This window comes from Dama dama, chromosome 23 (genome assembly GCF_033118175.1).
Source record: "Dama dama isolate Ldn47 chromosome 23, ASM3311817v1, whole genome shotgun sequence".
NCBI classification, from domain to species: Eukaryota; Metazoa; Chordata; class Mammalia; order Artiodactyla; family Cervidae; genus Dama; species Dama dama.
Genome location: NC_083703.1, coordinates 81,072,642 through 81,092,780, shown reverse-complemented (window position 1 = coordinate 81,092,780; position 20,139 = coordinate 81,072,642). Strand labels below are relative to the sequence as shown.

The window sequence follows — 20,139 nt, the reverse complement described above, 5'->3', positions numbered from 1 at the left end:
CCTGGGTCAGAAAGATCCGCTGGAGAAGGGAATGGCTACCCACCTTCATGTTCTTGCCTGGCGAATTCCATGGACAGAGGAGCCTGGTGGGCTACAGTCGACGGGGTTGCAAGGGGTTGGACCAGGTGAGCGACTAATATTTTCACTTTCATGTTATACATTCTTTATCATATTCTTTTCTGTTACAGTGTATCACAGGATCTAGAATATAGTCTCCTGAGCTATTGAGTAGGACCTCACTGTTTCTCTGTTCTCTGTGTAATAGTGTCCATCTGCCAGTCCCAAACTTCTTATCCATCCCGCCCACCCCTGCTCCCTCTTGGTGACCACAGGTCTCTCTCTGTGTCTGTGAGGCTGTTTCTGTTTCATTGATAAGTTCGTTGGTGCCATATTTTAGATCCCACAATAAGTGATATCACATGATGTTTATCTCTGTCTGACTTATTTCACTTAGTGTGATAATCGCTAGGTCCATCTCTCTCGTTGCAGACGGCAGTGTTTCATTCTTTTTATGACTGAGTAGCATTTCAGTGTGTGTGTACTACATCGTCTTTATCCGTTCATCTGTTGATGGACGTTTAGATCTCTTCCCTGTCTTGACTATTGTGAATAGTGCTTCTGTGAATATAGGGTGCATGTATCTTTTTGAATTAGAATTTTGTCTGCATATATGCCCGGAAGCGGGATTCCTGGGTCATATAACAACCCTGTTTTTAGTTTTTGAGGAAGCTCCACACTGTTTCCATAGGGGCTGCACCAGGGTACATTCCCATCAACAGCAGGGGGATTCCCTAAGAAAAGCCTTAAGTAGCTCAAATAGGCCTAGATGAAGCTGCTTCCCAGCATTCGCAAAAAGCCCATCCATTACTGAGCGCAGACTCTGTGCAAGCGCCGTGCTTCACACATCTCACCATAACACCAGCCGTTCCACCACTGAAGCAGGTGAATCCACACGCCTACTCACCCCGTTCAGATACTTCTGGGACTCTAAGAAAGTGATCATGGCTCCGCTGAGGCCTCTCTGTGTTCCTCCTGGTGATCACTCACAAACCACCCCACCGCCCCCAGAGCCACCAAGAGAAGGTCCATGCCAACTCACCCACGCCTTGCTGATGTCCTCGGAGCCTGCCGCCGCTCCCCTGCCCCTGAGAGGCGGTGGAGAAAACTGGGTGAAGCTCAGCTCCGGGAGCAGCTGCTCGGGGCAGCCCATTTCTCCCCAGGGCACGCCCAGCTCTCGGGCAGCTGAGCTGGGTTGGCTAAGGGGCTCTCCAACCCCCGGCATCCTCCCCAATACTTCCCCTGCAGGACGCTGGCTCGCCCGGAGTCCTTGACTTCCACGGATGAGTTCTCTTCCCATTTCTTAAAATTTTTATTTCTGCTCCTCCCATACCCCCTCACTTCTAGAAAAGACTGTAGACAACTGAAGCCTCATTGCAGCATAGTTCAAGTTGTTCTTCCCGTCAGAGACCTTGCAGCGTCTCTGACGCCCGTGGAAAGGAAGGTCCTGGCGTCTGCGCTGGGAGGAGCTGCCCTGTGGCCAGACCCCAGCCCCCAGACTAGACGAGACTCAGCTCTGCCTCGGGCGCGCCTCTCCCTTCACAGGCGGTACTGTGAGTGTCCCTTAGAACAACCGTCCAGTCGCCCACGTTTGCTTTGTGAACAGAGGTTCAGAGAGACGGGGTTGACGCGCCTGAGGCTGCAAGGCACAGCAGTGAGTTTGAACCTGACCCCACGGTCCGAGATGCTCGGGACTTGGGCTCTGAGCAGGCTGTCGTACGCGTGTCGAACCCTAACGGGAAACGAACCTGGTGTCTCTCTACCCGTTTGGGGTCCTTCTTCTAACCGGATGTGTCAACTTACCCCAACTTTAAGGTTGTGCCATAAGCCAGTGTGCAAGTACAAGAAAGTGCAGGATGGTTTTGAATGGCTCCGGGAGACAACGCGAAACACTTGATCCCTCACGTAACACAAAGTTATCTTCTTTCCACTCTGTTCCATTTCCTCTGGTGACGTTAATTATAAGATCTCTTCTTGGTATTAAGAAGCTTTTTGTTGTTGTTGTTGTGTTAACACTTGCTGATCTCTCTTTTTAACAAAGACTTAAAAATAATTAGAATTTGATGAGCACCGTTACACATTGCGGTTGGTTTTAGTACATTCTTCTGTTACGGGGAGGACGTTGATAGACATTCATGTTAAGCTGTTTTCTTTTAAAATACATTTGTTTAAGTGAAAAGATAGTCAACATAAAGAAAACTATCAAGTAAATACAGATGGTACACGGACAGGTCAAGAATTGTGAAAACAGTGTGCAAGTTACTTTGAGAAATGGTCCACTGGACTAATTCCCAACATAAGGAGTGTTTTGCTGGGTAGTATAGCTTTATAGCTTTAAAGGGGCTTCCCTGGTGGCTCAGAGGTTAAAGCGTCTGCCTGCAATATGGGAGACCTGGGTTCCATCCCTGGGTCGGGAAGATCCCCTGGAGAAGGGAATGGCAACCCACTCCAGTATTCTTGCCTGGAGAATCCCATGGAAGGAGGAGCCTGGTGGGCTACAGTCCACGGGGTCGCAAAGAGTCGGACACTACTGAGCGACTTCACTCACTCACTCATTCATAGCTTTAAAGTAGGAGACAGCAATTTCTTTCGGAACAGACAGTACTTATAACACCAGCTCCCGAAACATTAGAAGGATCAGGATGCGCGGAGCCGTAATGAAGATGCCAGAAACCTCGCTGTCCGGAGGCGTCCCTTCTGCATCTCAGCCTCAACTGCCCTCAGTTCTTAGCTTCCTCTGGAAAACAGTGAGCCGTCAAAGGCCAAGAACTTTCCCAACACAGGAAACCAGCACACGGACTAGTCTCCTTCCAACCCCCTGGGATAGCAGAGAGAGCCTGGAAAGCCAGAAGTGCTGTTCTTACATGGTGGGAGGGTTTTTTTCAGCTCAATGTAGATAATATATTGACTCTTGAAACTTTTGTGGGTCAGGTTTGAGGCAATCTGCTTAAAATATCATTTAATTCTTTGCCTTTCCATAGGATTAATAGTACCCGAGTGGTCTCGGGAAGAAGGGGTGTGGTTGCAAGACAGCTACACTACTGGCAATCGCTTCTGAATGGTCTATGATTTTCCAACAATCAGAAGCTTCCAGAAAACCCACAATCCATTCTAGGGACATTTTTCTGTGCTCAGGTAAGCTTTAGTGTGAGAAGAAGATAAGTAGAAATTAGTGGTCCAATCTGAAGATCTCATCTAGAGAGAAAACTCTGGTAGAAGAGAAAGAAGCTCACACAGTTACCAAAAACTGTCTTTGATCCTTCAGGTCATCACGGCAGGGGGAACTGGCTCTTGGAACCGTTTCCATCATTTCCTAGTTGTACACCCTAATCAAGTGGCTCCAGCTGTCTGTACTTCTGCTTCTTGCTGTGTCAGTGAAGACGGGCATACTGTCCGCTTGGGACCACTTTAAGTCAGATGATGTTCACAAAGCGCCAAGTGAAGAGGATGTGTTTGTGAATGTCAGCTTCCCTTCTCTCTCACACTGCATGTTTGCAAGGTAAAAATAAAGGCAGAGCTTGGGACAAAATCAACATCGATGGGGCTTCCTTGATGGCTCAGTGGTGAAGAATCCGCCTGCCAGTGCAGGAGACACAGGTTCAATCCCTGAAGATCTCACAGGCCTCAGAGCAACTACTGAGCCTGTGCCCTAGAGCCCAGGAGCCAAGCCTCTGAGCCCACGTCCCACAGCTGCTGAAGCTCACGATCCGCCACAAGCGAAGCCACCGCAGGGAGAAGTCCTGGCCCCTGCTCGCCGCGACTGGAGAGAAGCCGGAGCACAGCAGCAGAGAGCCAGCACAGGCAAAAAGAAAGAAACTAACACCGACAGAGACAGAGCTCTTGCCCTGGAGGCCAAGAGAGGAAATGCAAGGGTCTGTGGACACTGGCAGCCCGCTCCAGTGTTCTTGCCTGGAGAATCCCACCGACAGAGGAGCCTGGTGGGCTACAGTCCACAGGGTCGCCAAGAGTCAGAGACGACTGAGCAACGACACTTACTTATGAACACCCTGGAGTTATTTATAAAATATTTTGTTCAAGCTTACTTTTCTGGGAAGAGAATCCAGCTCTGACAAGTGAGTCTCGCAGTGGCCCGTAAGCACCAATCACCCACTCCAAAATGCGTCAGAACAACTGCAAGAAATGGAGCTCGGCAAACCGATAGGACTTTTGTGACATTGACCTTTGATAGAATCTGGGACAGGACCGAGATGCTAGAATTACTGCAGGGATTAACAGGGTTTGAAGCTGGCTATGCTGGACCCCAGCCCCCGTGCCCTCCACAGAAGTACTTTAACCAGACTGCTCTTTGGCACAATGACCTTGGCCCACATCGAAGGCTGGTAAGAAGCAGCTTCAGACGCTGGCCACTGCCTGACCATCAGGATAAGGCTGAGGACCCTGCTTATCACATCAGTGCCCACTTCCTCTCAGAGGATCATGGGATGGATTGCTCTGGACATACTACCAGAATTTTCCTGAGCAGCTTGTGCGTCTTACCCAACAGTGACTATCTCGTGTGACAGATCGTAGGTCCCTCTTTTCAACAGCTACCAGGAACTGTCAAGGCAAAGGTGTTATTACTACTTGCCCACAGCCAAGAGCGTCGTTTGTGTTTCTGTAACATCCCCTCATCACTCCATTTGTATTCAGGCTGAATCTGTATGTTTATTGTTCCTTCGTTGCATTTTAAAATACGTGATTTAATTTACACTGTTTATGTTTGTATAAACCTCGTTTGAGTTCTTCTTGGAACAAGGTGGCATAAGCAATGTCCAAGAATGGCACCAGAAAGCCGTTAGCCCTGGTTTTGGTAACATACTAACTCTTGCTTTTGTTTTTATCTTCCCTTCAGTCAGTTAAAGAGGATTCAGTCCCCACAGGTGCAGAGGAGAATGTAAGTTACACATGAAATGACAGAATCATTCCATAGTCATCTCTGGTGTGATGGACCCCTGGGCACGTCAGCTCTGGGGTTATGGGTTCTTGCATGCTCCAAGTGTGATTCACCCACTGTAGACTCTTTCACCCTTTCACATGATTAGTGACCATGGGGAAATAACTTTGGATCAATAGTTGTAACACCCATTGAATCCATGCAGATAAAATGCAGAATCAGAGCACACATTTTTAGCATTTGTTACCGTTTAGGGGCTGAAAGAGTCTACTCAGCCTAAGAACATCTTGTCACTTCCTTAAGGGACATGATGCTGCACTCTCTGCTTCATTTTACTTTGATTGCTCGTTCGCCTTTATTTCCATGGCAACCTAGATTCTCTACTAACCGTGGGTGGTACTCAGGGCAGGTAGTTGCACCAGGCATCAGAGCATATTGCTGCAATAGATGCTGTGAGACATTCTCTCAGGCAGGAGAGCAGACTCCTTGGGTCTACACTTGACAGACACAAGTTGAACCTCACTCTCTTTGGGGCCTTTAATTTCCAAGAGTGATGGTCAAGACTTTCAAGACAGTGCATTTGTGTCTAAGAAGATGGCTCCGTGTAAGCCATCACACAAATGTATCATTATAAAAAATCTTCCAGGGAGATGAACAAATTGGCTTTGTGAGTGTCAGACCCAAAGCAGCAGCTGTCTGCTCTAAAAGAAGTGCAGTCTTTGGAAAAAATGTTATAAGTGGGCTATGTAAGTTCACAGCTCCTTAAGATAGAAACTGATCACTATTATTTGGCCAAAGCAAAATATGTTTGGCTCTTCCGTGGTGTCTCTGTTTGCTTGCCATGGACGGGGCTTGTGTTTTCACTTTTATTTAATTGCTGGAACTGAGCAGAAGTTAAAAATCCAAATATGTCCAGAAATGTTGTCTGTGATGAGTAAAAATTGGAATGGCTATGTCGTGATTCTCGTTGGGAGAGAGAGCTTTGGAATCTGCGTTGTTGCTGCCGTTGCTTCTTTCTCTCTCCTCCCTCCCTCCTTCCTGTCTCCCTCTTTGCTTCTTCCTTACTTCTCTCTCTCCCCTCCTTCTCCCTCCCCCTTTCTGGAGCCAAATTTACTAGCTCGTAAACCTCAGGACTCTTGTAATTCCAGAAAATTCTCATGAGTTTACTGGTTATTTTCTTGAAAATCTGACTCTCTATTTCAGCACCCTACAAGGGGGAACTCCATGAGTCTTCTTCCCAGGAACTTTAAATTTAAAAGCTGCAGGTTAAATCCAAAGCATCTGTTAGCTTCCAAGTTCCATGTTTTTTGAAGTGAAACGTCTTCTTGTATGTCTGTGTGTAGTTGCCTATCCGAGGAATCCCGTGTGTCTTGCAGCTTGCATATGCAAATACAGAGTAGATCTCTAACAGGCAAATAGACAGGGCCTCACTTTCTACTGTGAAATTTAGAACAGAAAAATAACATGAATTAGAGTTAAATGACTGATACCAAAAGATAACACAAAATCAGATAGAGATGCAAGCGAACACAAAATATTTTTTCAAGAAAATAAAGAAGCATTTTTAAATGCTTTAAATTGCTTAGCCCTACCAATAATGTTCTCATTTTAAGATTCCACATTTCATCTCTAATTGACTACTAGTTGAAAAGAATAAGGTAAATACGTTGTGATCTTGGCCCCATCACCCCAGGCTGTGCTACCTTTTGGACCTCAGTTTCCTCATCTCTTAAATGGCCATAATAATATGACCCACCCCTTGTAAGGGTTCTTGTGAGAATTACGTGAATAATGCCTGAAACACAAAAGAACTCAGTAATTCAGGGGTTGGCAAACTCTAGTTCACGGGCCAAATCTAGCCCATCACCTGTGTTTATATGACCCACGAGCTAAATAAGAATGGTTCTTACATTTTGAATGGTTGGGGAAAAAAAGAAGAAGAAGAAGATTTTGTGATATATGAAAATTATACTAAATTCAGATTTCGGCGTTTATAGATAAAGTTTTATTAGAACACAGACACCTTCCTTCCTGTGATGCATTCGTGCTGCAAGGGCAGAGTGGAGTCATCCCAGGGCCTTTTGCAGGAAGTGCATCGCCCCCTGCAGGAACGTCAGTGTACATGTGGTGTGACATCAGGAAGTGGGCGCTTCCCAGCGATCAGGGTTTCTATTTCCTTGTGAAATTTACACAGCTCACAGCTGACTCCGTGTCCACAGGGAGTGAAGAGGTATGAAAAACAATCAGTTTAATTTCCTTCTCCTGAGTAAAAGAGGTGGTGTTAGTCAGAGCAATGGACTGTACTCTAAACTTTCAGAATGGGACAAATAGGTGTCATTTAACCATATTACAAGAGCCTTTTCACTCGCGACTTCTTACGGCTAAAATGTGGTTGAGTTTACTTTTAAAAAGTATCTCTACCACGAGTTCCCAAAATTGATCTATCAACCAGCGCAAATCAGAGGGATTTCAAATTTTTTCATGAAAAGAAAAATAAGGTTTTTGAAACCAATTAACTTTTCATAGAATGAACCTCTGGTTCTATCAGGGGAAAGTTTTTATTTATCCCGATTACAGAGAATATTGAATCTGAAAAAGTCTGGAACACTGGTTAACCTGAGGTAGTGTTCTAACTCATGATGGGGGAAAAGCCTCCCTTCCCTATAAGCTCCAAGGTCAGGGGAACAGGTAGGTCTGCTGTTTTTCTCTTAGTGACAAACTTATCAGCTGCAAGTGAGAGCACACCCAGCCCTCCCTGGAGAAAAAGAAAGTGAGGTTTGCTGGCCCTCACGCTCTCCCTTGGCTCCACCGTCCAGGCCTGGCTCCTTCCTCAGGTTTTCAGCATCAGGTCAGCCAGGGCAGAACAAAGGAGAGACCCAGCCAGCAGCAACCATACATGTCCTGGAATTTGTTCTTTTCCATCGACTTCAATGGGTTCACATGCTTTATCAGTCAGCATCTGCCAGATTGTGTTGCAGTAACAACCAAGCCCCAATGCCAGTGGTTTTCAATAGCAAAAGTCCTTTCTTCCCCCCCCATTTATGCTGTGTATCAGCTGTGACTTGGGTATAAAAATAAAATCTCTAGAATGTCTTTGCAATCAAATAATCAGGTTATAAATCAAATCAGAAAGGATCTAAAAAAAATCTAAAATAAAAATTGTCAATATTATCAATATTATCATGGCATAGGTGAAGCTTAAGTGCAAGAAATCTATTTTGCTATAAATCAGTTTCTGACACTCGTAGCTCTAGTAAAAACTATATAAACCAAATATCAAGAGTAAATATGGTATAATATTAGAGGCAAAAGTGAAACCTTTTGCTGAATGTGTATTTCCTGTGTTAGTCATACTGGCCATCTTCATCCGACATATAACATATCCCCTACTGAAGTCAAGGGCTTCCCTGGTAGCACAGTGGTAAAGAATCCACCTGCCAATGCAGAAGATGTGGGTTCAATCCCTGGTCTGGGAAGATCCCGTGCAGAAGGAAATAGCAACCCACACCAGTATGCCTGCCTGGACATGACCCTATGGACAGAGAAGCCTGGTAAGCTATAGTCCATGGGGTCGCAAGGCACTGGGCTTAGCAACTGAACAACAGCTGAAATCAAGCAAAGGAAATTTAATTCTAAAATATAGTGCAAATCTGGTTTTCACTATGCCCATTACACCCAAAGTTAAAATGTACAAATGCAGTCGTATATTCTGAATAAGGAATAGCATTTTTTCCAAAGCTCTGGCCTGGAAAGAAATTAGAAAACTATCCAAAGAAAAATCAAATTCTCATGTCTGTATATGTAAATAAGATCCTCACTTAGCTCAAATCCTTCTAGATTTCCACATTGGATGTTAATGGATCTTTTTTCCCCCCTTGGCTGCTGAAAGCCAACTTCTTGGCCTGACTTCAAAGCTAATGAGAGTCTCTGGAAGTCTCTTTTTTTTCCCTACTGAAATAGTTGTGTTTTGAAGAATGGACTGTGGGCTAGGATTTATAAGTTGACACCTCTTGACATTTGGAAAGGCCCAGAAAGAAGCCATTGGCACTCAAATAAAGTTGATTTACAAAGTTATTGCCATATAGTCGTTTTATCATATGAGTAATTGTCCCTCTCATCCCTACACACACACACAGATAACTTGCTTCTTCAACGACACAAAAATTCTAAACCCAGAGTCATGAGTCAGACTCTGTTCACTACCTACCTAAGGGCCATTCCTCATTCCTGCACCCTTTCCCCTTGATCTTAGGTAAGACTGGTCACTACCACAGCCCGAAGTGTTTGGTTGCGATTTGTCTAAACCAAATCCCATTTTCTTCAGCAATAATTAATCTAGGGATAAGGATGTAACCTACGTTTGGCCAATGAGATGTACTCTGCGTTAAAGGATCAAAATACAGAAATTCACTTGGAGAAAATTTTTTGTTGTGACCTTCCTCCCTTCTTAGGACATTGGGTTGAGGATGTGATGCCTGAGACTGTGGCAACTACTTTATATCAATGAGGTAGCAAATAAAAGGATGAAAATCCAAGGATGGCAGAGTCAGAGGACAGCAAGAAGCCAGGATCTTAGAAACTTTGTGGAGCCACCAAACCAGCCCCATAATGTCCTGTCCCATCCTGTTCTTTGTTAAGACACTGTTAGATGTCTGGTTACATATATCTAACAGCTCCATCCTCATTGAAATGGGTAACCGGTATGATACTGACTGTATCATTCACTCATTCAGACGCTTCATCTGTAAAGGAGACTGAGCTGTCCCCAGTAACTCAGTAACCCTTTACTGAGGTAACATATTAAACACCTTGTACGTCTGACATAATAGGAGATAGTTGTTGATATCTTTTCTAAATAATGGATACGTGCATAGTGGGCGGTTTCAGATAACCCGTGCCCATGTGACAACCACTGATATTCACTGAGTGCTTACTTGTGTCAGGCGCAGCTCTAAGAACTTTAAATACGTTGCCTGATTTAATTCTCAAGACAACTTTCTGATGTGGGTACTATCCCCATCAAGAAATGAGAAAACGATGGTGCAGGAACCTTGGACTAGAGCCCCTGGGGGGGAGAGTCTAGACTTAGGCCCAGGCCGGCTGGCGCTGGACGCTGCCCTCAGTCACTGTAGCAGACTGCCAGCTCTTCGGCTGAACTTACTTTACAGAAATGAAATTGGATTAAATCAGTCCCGGATGTGGAAATCCAGGACCACACGTGACCGCCAACCCAGGCTCTTATTTTGCCCTAGTCAATGCGTGGTTTCCTAAAGTTAGGCCTTGGTCAAAGTTCAGCACCCCAGCAGCAGAAACCTCATTACAGACAGGCTTTGTTGGCCAACGCAGCCCTTTTAGTCTCTTAACATCTTCTGATGGGACAACTTAACTTTTGTTTGCCAGAGCGCCCACCACTCCTTTTGTCTTACCCCTGGTCAGTCCATGCTGACGTCACCTACCGTGCATTCTGGGACTTTAGACTTTATAATTCCCTGACTAGATCTTAGATTACAAAAGGGAAATGCTGGAACTCATCAATACCTTAAGAAATGGAAGGTGGGGAGAGAGTGCTGTGATTTAATTGCCATGTTTTACGATGTGTCTGTATGTTGATTTGTTGATGAATGCCTTCTTGCTTCAACTGACAATATCGAAGGAAGGGTCCTTCTCAATTCAGATCATTTGGGTTATTTACAAACCAGTGATATTTTCTGCATGAAGAAAGGAAAATGTTTTCTCCACAATCATGCTGTGTTTCTGGAAATGACTCTGTTCCCCTCCCCTCAACCCTAACAGCAAGAAAAGGATTTGGAGGAAGCTGGGGGTCTGGTACCAGCCAAAACAAAGGCAGAGATGCCACTGGCTCTGGAGACTTCTCTCTGAGGCAGAGATGGCAAGTGTTTGTGGAAAGGGCCAGATAGTAAATGTTTCAGATTTTGCCGGCTACATAGAGTTTCTGTTGCCAATTTTTTCATCTTTTTAAACCATTTTTCCAACCCTTTAAAAATGTAGAATCTATTCTTAGCTCAAGGGCCATCCCCAAGCAGACTCTGGGAAGAATTTGGTAGAAGTTTGCCAACCCCTGCCTGCGGAAACAAAAAGGAAGCTATAAAACTCTCTCCAGGCCAGTTAACTCTGTCCTGTTCCAGGACAAATGCAGACACAAAAGCCGCCCCAGGTGTAAGGAGCACAGCGCAGAGGGGGTGAGGCCGTGCAGGCAGGCGGGTTTGGAGTCGGGGCTCAGGTGAGTCGTCTGAGGGCAGGGCTTCTGTCTCGGCCCCGCTGCGGGCCAGCGGCTCAGACAGCTCGCTGAGGACCCTGCGAGCTTAGAGTTCCTTCGTCGAGTTCATCCTGCTTCTGAGAGCAGGAACTTCAGTTAAGCAACAGGAACAAATGGCTCTTCTGAGGAGGAGTAGGAAGTGGTGATGAGGAAGTCAAGGCCATGAATGAGAGGTCTTTCCGCCATCCTTTCCGCAAAGAGGGTGGTTTCTCTCCAGCGCTGGGGAGCTGGGCTGTGCAGTGGGACCCATCCCTGCTACCATCCTCAAGGTAGGACCCTTAAGGGAAGGATGACGCCCGGTTTTCACGTAAGCCAGGCGTGACTCACCTCGACGGGAGACCAAATGAGCCTAACAGGGTCTAATAGAGAGAAAAAGGTACTGCGTGTGACCTGAAGGGCCTTTCCTAAAAGGGAGTCCTTGGCCAAAGCCTGTGGCTTCGCCGGGCAGGAAGTTTGCCTCTTCTGAATCCCTGGCTTCGGAGAGCACCTGGTGTGACGGGTTACTGTCTGACGACGTGCCCGTGTAGAAACGGCTCTAGGCTCCGATCTGCAGCAACCCTGTGGGTGAGGGGACAACCAGGACCCCACTTTATAAAACATGTCTGGGGATGTTTTCTTTTCCCCCCACTGCCTCATCACCTGGCCAAACGATCCAGGTGGTGTGTGAATCACCAGTAGAGGCTGTAGAGTCTGAGGAAGTAGAAGCAGCCTTACAAACAGTGGATCTCAGCGAAGAAGGAGAGCGTACACCTCAGCCTGCAGAAGAGACGCCCAGAAGAGGAGACCGCAAAGCCTCGAGGCCCTCCCTGCTGGCGCTCCTCAGACAGATGGTAAGCTCTGCCTCCGGTCCAGGGAAACGGAAATGCCCGCGCCAGCTTCTGAGATCCAGGAGCCCAAGGCAGGAGGTCAGCCAGGGCTCTAGGTAGTACGGAGGGAATATCAACTAAATACCAACCGTGCAGAGAAAATTCCCTTTCGTCCTGCTGATTCAATCACAGAGAATGTCTCTTCGTTGCTCATTTTCCTTAACCCTTAACCCTTAACCCCTGCTAACTTCCTTCTTAACAAAGGAAGAGCTCGCCTAGGCTCCTGAGCCGGGGCAGCCAACAGTAACCGCCTGGAAATTATGTTATTTATTTCTCATTTTATTTATTTTTAAAAGTTTCCTTCTGTGTTTGGCAAGCAATTCCACTTTCCTCGTTATGGTAATAATATGCAGTTTCCTTTGAAAATATGTCTTTTACTTCCGTAAAGCACATAAGGCGTTTTTAAAGGATTGAGTAATAAATAGTTCAATTTATATTTTGATGTTGGAAAACTTTTGAAGGGGATGTGTGAGTGACACAAATTTGGCAAAGCCAGTGTATAGACAGTTCCAGACAGGATATGATATGAAAGGAAATGACAGTTTCCTAATAGCATGTGTAATTTAGTTGGTGAATTTGCCGTTCTTAACTTCTATAGCATAGAAAGAATGTGGGCAGACATCTTTGGGCATCTATGAAGAGTTATGTATATTAAATATCTAAACATTCAGGAACTTAAATAATATAATGCAATCAAACCCCAATTGTTTGGAATACACACACACACACACAGACAAAAAAAAAAAAAAAACATGTAAAAGGTCATTGGTTTAATTCCATTTTAATGAAAAGCAAGAATTTCATTATAGTATGCCTTTATTTCCAGGAGTATTTGGGAATTTAATCCTTTGAGAAAGCAACTCTCTAATTTCACAAGCTCAACCTGTTAAGGAATTCTTTCTAGTCCACAAAACAAAACAGAACAAAACCCTTGCCAGTGGGAGATGAGGCATATTAAAAATCACTGTCAGAAATTGCTGATGGGACTCATTTTCTTTTATTGCCGAATTCTCATGGAGTAAGAAGTAGTGGGCAATCTGCATGACTGGAACCCCATCTATATTCCTGGCCAGTTATTCTGCAATTTGGCACTGAAAACAGGCATCGAGATTTGAGATTTTTAAATCAATTTGTACATGACATCAGGAAGGAAAAGAACATTTGGCCCCTTTTTGGCAGCCCGTCTGAGCTACAAATGGGATCCCCAGATAACTCGCCATAACACCGAGGGTGATCCAGCTTCCTCATTTCTGGATGGAGCTGAAAGATACAAAAAAGAAAAAAGAAAAGGAAAACAGAATGGCCTTGTCTTCCAAATAATTGACATGAGACTTCTTCCTTTAAAAGAGAGAAAGATATGAGGGACTCCAGATAAAGCATGAAAGACCTCTCAACCACCCACTGCATCCATTCCAAACACATCCTTGAATTCAAGTGAGGTCCCCTGTTTAAACTCATCCTCCAGAGTCGTCCACTAGGTGATGTTTGGGGATGTTTTATAGCAGTAGAAACTGTAAGTCTGAACTGTTAGGGGAACAAATTGGAAATAAAAGTCCCTTGGAATTGATTTTCTGCAGGATAGGGATGAGGTAGACAAGGACATAATTTCCCCTAAGTAACCCTCAGTCAATTCATAGCATCAGGTCTCATAGTGTCCATTATTCTTATTTCCTGTTTCGCATTAAAAAGGTTAGACCTGGAATTTGAATATTAGTGCCTCTTTTCAGTGTTCAAACCCCTACGCTTCCATGATGGTTGGGGTTTCCCCTAAAATTCCAGATATCCTAATTGTTCATTGACATTACTGAATTATCATGATTAATACTGAATATATATAAATATACTGAATCATCATTACATATAAATATACATATAGAAATATACTGAATTATCATTACATTATCATGTTCTGATGAGCCTTTGCTCTATTGATGGACTTTGCTTTCTTGCCAACTTTCTGCATTTCATTTATTCACTTACTCAACAAACATCATTAAGTTCCCACGATATTACAGGCAACAGAAATGCAACAGTGAGCATAAACAGATGTGGTCCCCATCCTCACAGAGAACAAAACCTAGTAAAGAAAACAGATTTATTTTGACGTCTATGCCACATTCAGTGAGCACGTAGCATGTATCTTCTGCTCACAATCTCAGCTGCTTCACCAAACTGCATGAACATCGTTATAGCCTATTTTCTGCACAGGTGTTAATATCCCCATGGAGTACACTCCTGCAAGATGGCTTTAGCAGTTAGTTTCAGGAAACACTTCCAGTTAACATTTCATGGCTTCCAAACAAAAGTCTTTGGGTTTTTGTAAGAAAAATTAAAATCTTCTCTCAGGGCTTGGAGATAGACAGCATCTGGCCCATCACTATGGGATTTTTTCTTTTGTGTGTGTGTGTGTGTGTGTATGTACCTAAGCATTATAATTTAATAAGTAAATATTTTAAACTGACTTCAGGTATTTTTAGCAGAATATAGTTTTTAATATTAATTGACTTTAGTAATGAGCCAGTATTGTAAAGCAATCATCCTTTAATTAAAAATAAATAAATTTTTTAAAATAATTGACTTTAATAGAAGAAAAAACTCAGTTGCAAATACATCACCCTCGTTTTGTAATCAGGGTTTCAATTCATCTGACCATTGATTTTCTACTTTCTAATCTTCACGTCCCTTAAATTTCTTTCAGATAGCATATTTTACTATCTCATGGCAAAGTACCTCTTGGTTGAATTTTTTTTTAATAATTGCATTGTCCAGTTGATTTCTAAAGAGATCTTTTTTCCCAGAAATTATTCTTTCATAAAAATCATTTTTCAAATAATTATATTTCAAGGAAAAGAAAATAGAGTCATCTAAGTCTTAAAATCGCATTGAGCACATGTAGATGTAGCACTTCACAAAAATCATATGGGCTCCTACAGACTTCTGAAATAATTGCGAGGAATAGCTAAGACATCTGTCACACCCTAAATAGAAGGCAATTCTTATGTGTATTAATTCAACGGTGGGTCAAGAAATTGGCTATTTGAAGCACTAGGGTATTTTTACAAAGTGAGTGGGTAGAGAACTGTATTCAGGTACCCACAAACCAGGTGGGCAGATGAAACCAGAAAGGTGGTGGATGGAAGTATAAAGATGTAGATTTTCACTTTGTCAATATTAATAACACCTTATACTTGAAAAGTGCAAACTATTGTCAGTGTTTCCTTTAATCCTCCTCCTGTCTCTTTCTTTAGACCATTGATTTTGTAAGAAACTCTTTGTTGGAATAACCGTTTCAGGCTTAGATAAGAAAGACTCTTAAACTTTAATATTGGGAAAATTAAATGTCCAAATGAGACAGTCGTGAAATCAGAGGGGTTTTGTTAATTGCATCAATCTAGGAAGTCTAAGAAAACCTGCTGACCTGGACTGTCTCATGGAAAAAAAGAGACTTGTTTGTAAGGATAACTCTAAAACAAAACACAGGAGTCTTTTAGCCAAAGTTTTTAATCTTGGACTCCTCCCGAGTATTAAAATATGAATACCAAGTTGTTCTTTAAGGAAAGGCTTTTTAAAGTAGCATTTGTTTGGGGCAATTCCCGTCTTCACCAGAGACTTGGCATCGCTTCCTACCTTGAAAGGGGACTCTGTAGTCTTTTGGCGGGTCTCAGCTATTAATAGTAATAATAATAGCTGCCGTTTGTTTATTGCAGGCAAATTATGTGGGCAGTCCTGTGCCAAGCACATGCATGCATTAACTCATTTGTAACACAAAGACCCTGCCAGCAAACCTCTTACTGCCCCACTGTGCAAATGGGGGTACTGAAGGCTCTGCCCGAGGTCGCGGAGCTGTGACCGGCAGAGGCAGAACGCACACTTGGCTTTCGTTGCTTCCAAAGCTCACCCTGGTACTCCCTGCTTCTGGGAGCTGTTTTCTTTAACATCAGACAGAACAGCCAAAGGCCCACTTTTGTGATTTTCTTATTAATGTTCTCTGTGGAAACACCATTTTTAAGTGTTGGGCTTACCTGAAAATACGACAAAGCAAAAGATAAGAGAATTAATCCATGACTTTCGTAAAGCTTGGACACAAGTTTTCTGAATGTGTCACTTGCCACTAAAATGAGATTTACGTTGGCTGTGCCATTTTGCCTGAATTGTCCAGTTCCATTCCAAGTGAGCCTCTTGGTAAAACACAAAGGTTGGACTCAAAACCTTTGTTTATCCTGGAGCTTTCTAGCAGGTCCACTTCCTCGAATCCAAATCCGTTGTAATGAGGCTGATTTAGTCAACAATCAGGCTATTGTACTCACTAAAATAAAATGTCATCCCAATTCTTCTTTTAAATATCAACTTCAGTTGAAGTAGATCTCTATCAAAATACATTTGCATTCCTTTCAAAGAGATGGGAACTGACCACCAAACGTTTCCACTAGGATTTTGAATAAGTGATATATATCAGAGATGCTTCAAACATTCTTCAGAGAATGAAGCTATAGTCATGCATGGCACAATGAAAGACATTTAAAAAGTGATTTTATTAACATGCAAGTCTTGGTTGCGAATCCAAGCCCTGAGATACTTCTCTTTGATTCCCATGAATAAAAATAAACTTTGTAAAGAAAGTTGCTCAATAATATCACACTGGGAAATCTCCGAAATTACTTAATAGTCTTCAGACTGTTCTTTAAAGTACTAAATAGTCTCTGAAAAGATTTTTTCATCTCTTTAAACAGCAAGTCTGTTATTTTTGACAGCTGGGGGAAAAATAAGCTGCTGTGGTTATGGTCCTTTGAGTACCAAGCCCAACAGGAACTATTTTAATTTATCGCTGAAAGAGGGCTCTGCAGAGAGCAAAGAGGGGGGGTGGAAAGAATGCAAGAGAGAGGGGGGGAGAGAGAGAGAGGAAGAAGGAAGAGAAGAGAGAGAAGAGGAAGAAAGAAGAGAGAGAGCAGGGAAGTAATTGTCAGTACCTGCTGATGTTGAAAAGACCGCAGACAGACTTAACAAGACTCTTCATCTAAACTCACCATACAGTTACCTTTTCATAAATGCAGCTTGGGAGCTCAGTTGATAAAGGAGGCCCGGGTTTGACACCTGGGTTGGGAAGACCCTCTGGAGAAGGAAATGGCAACCCACTCCAGTATTCTTGCCTGGGAAATCCCATGGACAGAAGAGCCTGGAGGGCTATAGACCGCGGGGTCGCAAGGGTCCAACACGACTGAGCAACTAAACTATTAAACTATGCCTCAAAATGAAGAGCCGAGGACAATCATAAAAAAGCTCCAGGCAGTCTCCTTTACTTTTTTTTAAAGACTTTGAACGTCTTCGCAGTGATTTCCCTGGCATCATGAGGGTCTGTTTTCAGGATGGTAGCCTAGATCCACTACTGCCAAGGGAACCCGCAGACTCAATCCAAGGCCCCCTCCCCCAGCTCCCACCAAAGGCTAGCAGCAAAGGGGAGAGGAAGGCAGATCTAAGTCTTAAAGTGGCAGGCACCTAGCACTAGCAAATTGAAACAATTAAATTTAGGGAAGTTAAAAATCTCTGTCCTAGGGGGATGTAACATGACTCCTAATGTCCATTCAGGTTTTCCTTAAAAAAATCACTTTGGTTGGCTTTTGCCTTTCAGCATTCCCTAACGGCCAGCTCATGACGGCAGGGCCCTGTGTTCTAAAGGACACTATAGAGCGTGTTTGAGCAGGAGGGTCAGTGACAACACAGCCTGAGTTCTAGAGGCCCCGGGAACCCCCAGAGTGGTCACACTTTCAGGTGAGACCTGAAGGAGCTGGTTGGAGGGAGCAAAATAATAACCAGGAACGCTTTTCCCTGCTCACTGTTCTCAAGAAGATGGGCCTTGCAGAACCATGCAGGAAACCTAGAGGGAGAAGAAAGCCAGCTTCCAGCTGAACGGGTCTAACCTGTGCGCAGAGAACAGACCCCCAATTTGCCTTTGGGCTGGACAGCTCTCAGGAGACGCTGAAGCAGCTGGCGCCATACCACACTGGTAGAACCTCTGGTTTAGATTGTCGGTTTAAGGAGCCAAAGCTGTGACTTCAACCCCATTCAGCACGTCCCTGATGCCACTGGCCGTGGCAGGGGTGCTAAATGTTGGAAAAGAGAATGTTCAGCATAACCCATCTCTCTCCAAGGGGCAGAAAGTAGCTGTGCCAAAACACCCAGCACCTAAATGTCACCAAAGGATAGCTGCCAACCGTTTAACGCCTCGTGTATTCATTCATACTTTCTGTATGTCCGATGTTCTGCTTCCAACATCAGTAGTTTCATCATCACTTATTTATCCCAGAATAACATAATCTCAGGATTTAAGCCTTTTATTGTTGTTTTTGGAGACCAACACTTGAATTTAATCAGACTCTGGTTACCGACTACATGGAAAGTGTACGTCTCGTGAGTAATGCGTTTCTCGTTGGTCTTCCATTTATCTTGACCTTGCATCTCAGCGATGAAAGACTAAGGTCATCCATTTCAGAACCTCCCTTGCATTTTCCCTGTTGCTGTGCTTGTGGTCGCTGAAAGGCCATTGTCTGTTTGTTATTTTAGTCAGTGAAAGGGGATGGAGGGATCACCCACTCTGAAGAAATAAATGGGAAAGACTCCGGCTACCAAGTAAGTGATCTGTAAGCTCGGTTCGGTGGTGGGTTTAGCTGCTATGTTCTTGGTTCTTTCGAGCTTCATGTCCAGTGAGTTCTCAACCACAGCCAACACGTCTGACATCTCCAGGTCGGGCACCTACTATATACCAGGCACCATCTTAGACTTTGAAGATGTAATAAATGTTCATTACTGTGTTTATCAACATGAGCTACCATACGGTACCAGAGAGAGGAGAGAAAATGAGTGTGTTGATTTCTCTTCTTACAAAGACACTAATTCTGTTAGTTGAGGGCCCCATCTTTATGACATTAATTAGCCTTAATTCTTTACTCCAAATACTTTCACGGACAAGCTGGCTTTCCTCAGCTACTTCTTACTGTAAAGCCTCACACATGCTCTTCCATCTCTACATATGGATAATTCCTCCTCGTTCTTCACATCTTGGCTTAAACGTCACCTCCTCAAAAACCTGTTCCCTTTCCACCGTTCATCACTGCACCTCGTGCCTTTACTTCATGGCACTTACCACACACTGCAGTCAGTCATTTGTCCGTTAGTCATCTGTCTCCCCCTTCCCCCTCCCACCGCTGTCTGGAGCGCTTGGGGAGCAAAGCAGGGACCAGGGACCTGTCCTGTTTTTTTCACACGGCATGGTGCCTGGTACATAGTAGCAGCTGTTTCTGGAACAGACCAGTGAAAGACATAGGGTCATGGGGGTGGTGTCTGTCATTTTCTCTATCCTAAAGAAATAGCTCTGTTTGTATAACTATACATATCTTTTTTTTTCTCCCAGTGGGAATCATTTCATGCTCAACATCCTATTTTATAATCTGCACTCTTTCTTAACTTAGAAATATACTTCCAAAAAAATGTCATCAAATATTCTTCTAATTTTGGCAATACGGAGACATGGTTAAGAGTATGGGCTGCAGGCTTCAAACTGTCTGGGTGTGAATCCTGGCTCAGCTATTTTTTGGTTGTGTGACTAAAAGCAAATTACCAATCCCTCCAGGCCTCAGTTTCCTCATTTCTATAATGGGGCTAGGAAACGTACTGCTTTATAGGACTGTCATATTTAGATGAATCTATACGTGTGAACAGAGAAGGCAATGGCACCCTACTCCAGTACTCTTGCCTGGAAAATCCCATGGACGGAGGAGCCTGGTAGGCTGCAGTCCATGGGGTCGAGAAGAGTCAGACATGACTGAGCACTTTTCACTTTCATGCACTGGAGAAGGAAATGGCAACCACTCCAGTGTTCTTGCCTGGAGAATCCCAGGGACGGGGTCGCACAGAGTCGGACACGACTGAAGTGACTTAGCAGCATACGTGTGAAGCACTTGGAACATTCCTGGTAGAGAGGAGTCAGTGAATTTTAGTTGCTGTCTAACAGCATGAGTTCCCATAACAGAATACCACGGAGAGGAGAGAGA

At 44.0% G+C, this 20,139-nt stretch overlaps 1 protein-coding gene across 3 annotated transcripts in view; it reads left to right on the top strand.

Annotated features, from left to right (window-relative positions):
* The window catches only part of BCAS1 (brain enriched myelin associated protein 1), a 98,621-nt gene that overhangs the window by 70,804 nt on the left and 7,678 nt on the right, over window positions 1–20,139 (top strand). For 2 of the 3 annotated variants that reach the window (XM_061127535.1, XM_061127534.1), the window contains 3 exons: window positions 4,910–4,951; window positions 11,885–12,058; window positions 18,653–18,718. The exons of the other annotated variant lie outside the window; for it this stretch is intronic. In XM_061127535.1, the coding sequence (XP_060983518.1) occupies window positions 4,910–4,951; window positions 11,885–12,058; window positions 18,653–18,718 (282 nt within the window). The remainder of the gene's footprint in view (window positions 1–4,909; window positions 4,952–11,884; window positions 12,059–18,652; window positions 18,719–20,139) is intronic. 3 annotated transcript variants of the gene reach the window in all.